Source organism: Haplochromis burtoni, unplaced genomic scaffold, assembly GCF_018398535.1.
Source record: "Haplochromis burtoni strain Fernald_Lab_line unplaced genomic scaffold, NCSU_Asbu1 Contig_441, whole genome shotgun sequence".
Lineage (NCBI taxonomy): Eukaryota > Metazoa > Chordata > Actinopteri > Cichliformes > Cichlidae > Haplochromis > Haplochromis burtoni.
The window spans coordinates 227,357-236,465 of NW_024582802.1; the positions used below are offsets into that span (position 1 = coordinate 227,357).

Consider the following 9,109-nt stretch of genomic DNA (forward strand, 5'->3'; position numbering starts at 1 on the left):
CAGGTATACAACGCCCAGCTGGAAACACTTCACGCAAGTTGAGCTGCCCGAGATTCACAGAATTTACAAAAAAGGAAAAATGTTTGTGGTTTATATCGTTGTCGGGACGATAAATGTCTTATATCAGGATATGAGATTTTGGTCATGTCACACGGTCCTACTTGGTCAAGAACTAATTATTTGGTTCAGGTGTGTTGAACCATTGGTGAGATCTAAAACCTGCAGGACACCGGCCCTTGAGGCCTGGAGTTCCTCACCCTTGGTTTAGAGCTTCAGCTTGTTCAGTTGCTGCTTGTTCAGGGTCACATGACCTTTGATTTGTATGTCATAGTGTAGAAAGTGTTTACTGTCCTTTCCACAAGTTGGGAAGTTTTTGTAATTCTAAAAAAAGAAGAGAGAAAAAAAAAAAGCCCAGTTGGGCACACACACCCTTTGTACCTCTTTGTTCTGCCTGATCAGCTCGCTGTTACTCTTCATATAATGTATTAACTTAATTAATTGTGCATTTTTGCATAAAACACCACATCAGGGTACTGGATGTTTGTGTCAAGTGTCAGAAGATTCATTAGCATAGACTTTTTTTACATTTTTGCTATATTTTAGTTTGAAATGCAGCCAATGGGTTTGTGTGATGTTATGGCACCCTCCCAAAAGGTTGATTCTGTTCATCTGGACGTACCTTTTGGGATTTATTTACCTGGATGATTGAGCATGCATCGAGACATTGCGGCACTGAAAGATTCCTGACTGTGGCTTTCTGTCTATTCAGGAGGAGATAGCCAAAGGAAAAGATTCAGAAGATAAAGAAAGCGGACTTCCTTTCCCCCACTGGATCTGCCAGCCATATGTCAGACCAGTGTAAGTCACAACACATCTCTACTTACTTCAGTAAAAAGTAATGCACATCTTTTGATCCATGGACACACTTCTCAAAAGATTTCTCACTGTTGGATGATCACGTTACAGGCCAAAAGAGACGGTTACCAACGGTAACAGCCAGGCATCAGTGTTGAAAAAGACAGTTTGTCAGAAGAGGGCACTGGAGGACTGTGAGTCAGCTGACACACTCTCTAAAAACAAGCAGAAGAAGAGATCCCGCAACCCCAAAAAGAACTTCTGCCCCGAACAGAAACGTAAGTTTGTGCTGTCGACTTAACCTGCTGGTCAAAAGTCTTAGAACACCCCAATTTTTCCAGTTTTTCTAATTGAAAATTATGCATTTTAATGTCTCATTGCACTCTGAAATGAAAGCATTGTACAAATACGGAATTGGAGTTTAAAAAAAAAAAGTATCTACTTTTGATAGATATAACAGCTGAACACACCCGTGGGAGTCTTTGTACAATAGAAATCAAATATTCTTCAGAAAGTCTTTCCCAATCTGTTGCAGAAGGTCCCATAAATGTGGCACTCGTAGGTCGCTTTGCTTTCACTCTTCTGTCCAGTTCATCCCAAACCAGCTCGATGGAGACTCGATGGTCATTATCCTGCCGTAGGATGAACCCCGACTATTTTCTAGGCACAAACCAGAGAGTATTGCTTGGCGCTGCAGAATGCTGTGGCAGCCGTTTTAGTTCATCACTCTGTACAAGTCGCCGACCCTGGATCCAGTAAAAAAAGCCCCAGACCATCACTCTTCCTCCTCCATCTTTGACAGTTGATGCGCCACACTGAGGAACCATCCTTTCGCCTACTTGATGGCGTACAAAGACCCTATATGTTGAAGATATCAAATTCAAGACTTCCAGTCTTCCACTGGTGGGGTTTCATGGCCCAGGCAAGCCTCTTTGTCTTATTCTGACGTCTTAGCGATGGCTTTCTTGCTGCAACTCGTCCTGTCATACCTGCAGCTCGAAGTCTTCTCTTCACAGTTGAGACTGAGACTTGCTTTCTATACCACTATTAAGCTGTGCTTGAAGCTGTTGTTCTGTGAGCCGCTGATCACACAAGCGGTTAACTCTCAGAAACTTGTCCTCTGATTCAGTTGTGGCCTCTTCCTGTCACAGTTTCTGAGGCCTTTTGATGTTGAAGGAAACTGTGCTCACTGACACCTTGACCTTCTTTCCAATTTCTCTGTAGGAATAACATTTTTAAGTATTTGATGGTCTGTCTCGCTTCCATTGTTAATTCCCCTATTCGCGCCATTTTTGTAGCAACACAGAATTTTCTGCAGTACAATACTTTCAGGTGCTGCTCACAAGTGTATGTTACCACACTGCTTTTATGCAGACAGAGGGGGTCGTAAGTGTAAATGACCACGGCAGACCATGCTTTGTTGCATCTTTATTCAACCACTTTTCCCACACACGGTTGCTGTACACTTACAATGGGCTGCAGTTTTGCGGCTGCCAGGCACACACATCGACAGCAACCCCATGACGGGACCCTACACCACTCTGAAGATGGCGAGGTGTGATTGTGATGCCGCGCAGGTGCATTCGCCTACCCTGCTGTGGCGCCATCCTCGCCACAGTAAGTAATCCAGAAAAGTTGGAACACCTGTAGGAATTAGTAGCACCAGCTTGATCAACCTCCATTGCTGCAGAACAGCTTTAAATTGTTAACCCATATTGTGTTCTCTGAAAAAGGCCTTTTGTACATTATGTACATATTTTTCAGTTTTGTGTAACCTTTTTTTTTTTTTATTTAACTTCTGGCAGTTCACCATTTACCTTTTGTACCATTTCAAACTTTTCATTGGACTTGAATTGCAATAAATAACTGGAAAAATTGGGGTGCTGTAAGACTTTTGACCGGTCTTGTAAATTGTCAAGTTCCTCATTGAAAATGTGAGTCACTGGTCACTAATGTGCATCTTATTTCTTCCTGCAGCCAAATACATCAAATGTGAACAATGTGGTAACCCAAAGGTAAGCAGAATTCAAACTCTGACCTTCAAGTTTGGACAACAGATTAAAAGATGAGCTATTAGATTCAACTGTCAGTTGCTCAAGCACATTTTCATAAAGGTTAGACATGACATTTAGTTAGAAATTCTTTGTTTTGTTCCATTCGCACTGCTTTTGAGATTAAGCCACGGTTTTGCTTTTATTTGATCATTAGCCTGAATCCTGTGAGCTTCTACTTTAACTTTCCTCTGCAGGGAAATAAGTGCGTCTTCAGCCTTTGTCGAGGCTGCTGTAAGAAGAAGGCTTACAAAGAAGTGGCAGACTGTCCAAGTAAGTGTGTACGTACACTCACTCATGAGGTGCTGTGTGTTGATCCTGTGTAGTGGATATGATTTCTAATCACACTGTCTGCTGATTTATTGACACAAAGACTCCCAGAGTTTATTACCGCCACATGTTAAGACATTAATGTGTTAGACTGGGTTACACAGTCCACAGCAATACAATACAGCAATTATCCAGCCTGTCGTTTGTCAAGATGTTTCGTATCACTGTGAATCCACAATTAAGAAAAAGAAAAAACAAGAAATGAAAAGGATCGACTCATCTGTGATATAAATGTGTTTATTTCCTGTGTTTAACAGGCCACGGGCTGAGGTTCAAGACCAAGGCAGAGAAACGGAAAGCAGAGGAGAAGGAGCAGGCGGAGAGATCCACAGCAGAGGTTGAAAGAAGCGACCACATTCCTCAGCCTCTGCAGGATTCAAGAAGGGAACTGGAGGAGCCTCGGCTGCTGCTATGAGCAGGACTGCAGCCATCTCTGCGTGCACAAGCCACACACTCACTGGAGGGTGGAAGCAGTGCATGCAGTAGTCGGTGCATACTGTGTACACAGCTGCTAAGTAGTCTGTTTGGGACTGATGGTGAAGTGTCATCAATCAACAGACCAAAAAATAAAAGCTTATTTTTATGTAAAAGAGATTTCTAGGTGAATAAGCAGTCGGGCGGGGGACTATTTATTTTTTTTACTTTTTTTTTTTTTTTTTTTTTTTTTTAAGGACCGATATTCTAAAGACATTATTTTACCCAAAGTTGTTGGTGAGTCTTCACAGGGAAAGATTTAGTAACTTGTTGGTAGCAGATGTGTTATACACACATGTAGATGCTGCATTGCTCAACTGCTGTTCACTGGAACACTGTGCCAACATATACATACATATATAGCTCAGGGAGAGCATGGTCTCCTTTTGCTTATTTCTCTGTGGAGGCAGAACACAGAGTTTCTAAGTACTTGAACTGTAAAAGGATCCTGAAGCAGTTTCGATTGTTCAAATGCTGCAACTGTACTTATGGTACAAGATGTTTAGTGTGCTTAATTTTGTATGTACAACTCAAGCACACACGTTAATGTCTGTCACGTTAATGCTTGGAAGCATTCTGATAAGTTAGGACTACCTAACCCATCATAGGGACTGATAAGTGTCATTTTCAGGCTCATATACATTACTTTGATTAAAGCGTTCCTCTTCTTGTTCAAACATGACAGAATCCATTTTAATTCAGTCAGAAGTAAAATATAAAACCAGTTCTCACAAGTGGAACTTTACTTATTTCTTAGTTTGACATATATTTAAAATAAGTGGCGTTTCATACAGGAGCTGGTCAGAAGCCTTAGTATTGCCTGAGCAAGCTCTTCTGACACGACTGGATGCAGCATCTACCCGTCTATATGTGTTTAATTAAAGTCATAAATGTGGTTACTTTCTTTATTTTGCATTAAGATTAGCCATAGTGCACTGTGTGCCTTTTGAATGAAATCACTGTCTGTCCAGAACTTAAGCATAAAGGACACAATTCAGCGCTCCCTCTGCTGCTGAGTAAAACATGCTCAGCCTAAAATTTAAAGGTGCTGCTGGTGTATACAGGGTAATAAGGTACAATGGACATCAAAGAGGATGTGTGTTTTGTGGTAGTTGGCCCCACACTGTCAAAGGTTGGGGGCAACTGTAAATTTGGCAACACAGATGAACAAATGTATAGATTTTTATCTGTAATGGATCGAGCTATAATGAAATCACCCTCTGGTTTCTGGACTCTGAATTTTTGAAAATACATTTTAATTCTTCTCATTGTAATTTTTAAAAAGTCCTTTTGGGTGGAAGAGTTAAGTTGTGAACTAGCTCTGCTTAGTTTGGTTAGCAAGCGTCATCCGCATGCATATGGCTCTCACACAAACCTGCTAATAAGGGACAAAGTAAAGAAGTCATAAATTGCACTCGCCAGCCTGTAGCACAAACTTCTTGGACTAATGCCATTTAAAAATGCTTCAAAAGGTGCAAAACTCACAAAAATGCTAAATCCAGGTAACTCGGATTAACAGGACTCCTGTTCAACATTGTGGTAAAGTCCCTAATGTTAAGTCTTACAGGTGTTCAGATTCATTTTTAAGAGAAAAAATCTATTGACACTACAACAAAGGTCCAAACCATTTTTACAGCAGACAGTAAATGCACTTTTAATATTGTAAAGCATTTTAGCAAAGTGTTTGGTGACTGACAGCCTCAAGTGGCGAATCCAGGAACTGCAATTTTTGCTTCATGTTTTCAGGTTGCTGTTTGGGTGGCATTGATGTCTTTGTCTCCTTGGTAACTAGCTTGTTTACTAACAGGACCACCTAAGCAAGCCCAAAAAATGCTTTAACTAATTCCAATGATTTTTTATTACTTATGCCCTAAAATAGCTGGAGAGCATTTACTGTTATGAGCTATTTTAGATTCAATTAAAAAAAACAAAACATGAATTTTGGTTGCAGGCTCCAGTAGCTTCTTGTTTACGTTTTTTTTATTTTTCAATTTTTTTTTTTATTTCAAATCGGTAAACCTGTGTCTATTTTATTTCCTGCTTTTCATATTGGTTTTTCTTATAGCCTTTGCAGCTGGTACAATGCAGTATTTTAAAGCAAGGTGCGTCATCTATGCTAACATAAATTGTGTTTATAAAAATAAACATTAATACTAAGGGTGCAACGATACACAAAATTCACGGTTCGGTTCGATACTTTGGTGTCACAGTTTGATATTTTTTCGATACAAAAAAGTTCATGCCTTTTTAATTTGTCATTTATTAAAATTAGAAATATATATTTTAACTCAAAAGTACAGTTTTTAAATTTAATGTTGCTGAAACAACAAAATAATAATAAAAAAATCTATCTGATCGAGTATTACAGAGAAATGGCTCTTTCCAAAATAAAAGCTATATTATAGCTTCTTCTGGGCTATATTCTCAGCAGCATATTAAACATATCAGGTCCCCATAAGGAGAATCCTGTGCTAACGGCTGTCTAAATGACTCGGGTAAAGTTTGTAGCATGCGGGGTCTAAGGAGCTTGGAAAGAAAAGCGTCTGGACTTTGAGTTGCTTGAAGACGTTTCACCTCTCATCCGAGAAGCTTCTTCAGTTCTAAGGTCAAACGGTGGAGATCAGACACCAGCGAGGGAGGATAAGAAAGACAGACGCAACAACATTGTCATCCCTTATGTAGCCGGTGTATCAGAAAAACTCAGGAGAGTTTTCTCCAAGCATGACATCCCGGTGCATTTCAGACCCAGCAACACGCTCAGACAAAAACTGGTTCACCCGAAAGACAAAACTCCAAAACACAGACTTAACAATGTGGTGTATGCTGTACAGTGCAGCGAGGAATGCCCAGACCTCTACATTGGAGAGACCAAACAGCCACTTCACAAGCGCATGGCACAACACAGAAGAGCCACCTCCACAGGACAAGACTCAGCAGTCCATCTGCATCTTAAGGATAAAGGACACTCTTTCGAGGATGCCAATGTTCACATTTTGGACAGAGAGGACAGATGGTTTGAAAGAGGAGTGAAAGAAGCCATCTATGTCCACTGTGAGCGACCATCTTTGAACAGAGGCGGGGTTTACGACACCAACTCTCTGCCATCTATAATCCAGTTTTGAGATCCCTTCCCAGACGCCTTAACGCCCACTCACATCCTGGGCCATCTGACCTCAGGAATTCGCATGATAAGGTGGGGCCAGGTTTCACAATGAACTCACCCGAAACTCTGGCTGATTGGGACCCACACCCAGTTTCACACCTTGGCTCAGGGGATTAGAGGATCATCAGGGGGTCCTTTTGTCCCTCTGTGGGGGGAACTCCCACTAGGTTTATATCTGGGACTCTCCACCATTTGACCTTAGAACTGAAGAAGCTTCTCGGATGAGAGGTGAAACGTCTTCAAGTAACTTAAAGAAGTCCAGACGCTTTTCTTTGCAAGCTCCTTTGACTACGATGACCTGGATGAACCTTCACAGACATCAAAAGAATGATGTGCCTCTGACCGCATCAGTTCATTCTGTTCCTGTTGTTGGATATACACTATAAATATTTTTGAGCGCAGAGTGCCATCTTGTGGTCAAATCAAGGTGGTCAAATTGTGAACGAAATTTGGAAAAACTCTCTTTCAAATGTGTCAAAAATGAGACTTTCTATGATGTAATATTTAAGGGGTGTCAAACATGCAGACCATAGACTAGATCCCGCCCACCCAAGTCTGCTGGTTGGATTTGCAAAGTGCACTGTGTGGCTATTATGGGTTGGGTTTGAGTGTAAATTCTGAAAAGTTAAAAGGTATTTAATAAAACAAAATAAATAAAAGTGAGAACAAAGCGGTAAAAGTCTGTCATTGTAAAAATAAAGTTTTATACCATCTGCAAGCTGTCAAAGATAAGTGATATGTACACTTTGTCTCTTGAAGAGGGAGCACCTTTGTTCACCTGGACATTTACTAAAGTAGAAGAAAGAAAGAAAAGATAACAGTTGATTTTATCCAATTAACAAACTGTTGTTATGACATTTAGTCACTGCAGAGTAGTTACAACACAGAAATGAATCGGGTGGATGAGGTGACGGAGAAGGAGGAGATGAAAGGACACAAGGAGAAATGATGCAAGAAAAGACGACTGCAAAGAGTGTTGTCTTGTCTTTACATTTCTCTCTGCCCCCTCATGTATGCCTGTCTAGAACCGGCCCAGTATATAATATAGACTTGTAAAAATGCTAAAAATCAGATTGAAAAATTTGCACACATACAACTATGTATCCAAGGAAGGCGTTGCTATGGACGAGGGGGTGTCATCAGTGCCTTTTTTGAAACATGTGAACAGGAATTCTTCAAATCACAAAGAGACACTAAAGTGATGCTTTAAAGCTTTAATGCAAAGAAATCTGTTAACTGAGCCACAGTCAGCTACCATTACCATGGAGTGACAGTGCTTTACAGGAAAGAAGCTAAAAGTAAGACAGCTTATGAGATGAGTACAGCGGGCAGTGTCGGTTTCTGAGGAGTTCACATCTCAGCTGGAGCTTTCTCAGCACGGTGGATGTAGTCGTTTATGAAGGTCAGATACTTTGCAACCTCAGTACAGACGCCAGGGCCGTCCTTGGGGCCACAACCACCAGAACTCATGACTCCCACCTGAACTAATTTCCCCCCTTTACGGCACACCAGTGGACCACCATAGTCTCCCTGTGGAAGCAAATCACACAACTTGGACTTAGATTCAACAATAAACTCCAAAGTAACGAGTAACTACTAGTTTCTGTCAATTCAGCTGAGTGAAAGTAAAGTACTTCATGTGTGATAAATCAAAAAGTGTTTGTTTATTTCAAAGTGGTAATAATCCATTTGATTAAATGCAAAAGACTACAAAAAAGGGAAAAACTCACTTTGCAGGCACCCCTTCCCTTGCTGTCATTTGTGCATAGTGTATTAGAGGCTATCTGAGGAAGCCTCTCCTTACAGGTACTCTGAGAGATGATGGAAATCTTGAGCTGCTGAAGTGTTTCTGGAGCTTTCAGTGGAACTGTGGACACACAGGAAAAGTATGGAAGTGACAGAAAGGTGATGTTTCTTATCTGTGAAGTACCTTACTATGCAAAGTATGGACGTAGGCTATGTCTATACACAATTAAATACCGTTTACTGGTGACAGTATGGCAATTTACAATGGATCTGTGAGCCTACCTTTTACAGCGTGAACATTTTAAAGCCTACTTTCTGTGCTTAACTTACCACCATTTCCCACTTCCCCCCAGCCAGTGATCCAGCACTCAGATGATGGACCAAAGGTGTCATCCTTGTCAGGCAGAGCCACTGGTGCAACATCTTTTGAAAATGTAATCGGTTTCTTCAGCTTGATCAGAGCAATGTCATTTTTGTTGCCGTTGCCCAG

At 40.9% G+C, this 9,109-nt stretch overlaps 2 protein-coding genes across 2 annotated transcripts in view; one reads left to right on the plus strand and one right to left on the minus strand.

Moving 5' to 3' along the window:
- dus1l (dihydrouridine synthase 1-like (S. cerevisiae)) overlaps positions 1–3,897 on the plus strand; it is a 10,330-nt gene extending 6,433 nt beyond the window's left edge. The window contains 5 exon segments of the mRNA XM_005945663.3: positions 770–858; positions 967–1,133; positions 2,833–2,870; positions 3,104–3,179; positions 3,494–3,897. Of these exon segments, the coding sequence (XP_005945725.1) occupies positions 770–858; positions 967–1,133; positions 2,833–2,870; positions 3,104–3,179; positions 3,494–3,651 (528 nt within the window). The 3' untranslated portion in view covers positions 3,652–3,897.
- A 4,175-nt stretch (positions 3,898–8,072) lies between these two features.
- Positions 8,073–9,109, minus strand: part of LOC102311865 (tryptase-2) — a gene marked incomplete in the record, with an annotated part of 2,014 nt that continues 977 nt past the window's right edge. The window contains 3 exon segments of the mRNA XM_014341149.2: positions 8,073–8,403; positions 8,604–8,740; positions 8,950–9,109. Of these exon segments, the coding sequence (XP_014196635.1) occupies positions 8,224–8,403; positions 8,604–8,740; positions 8,950–9,109 (477 nt within the window).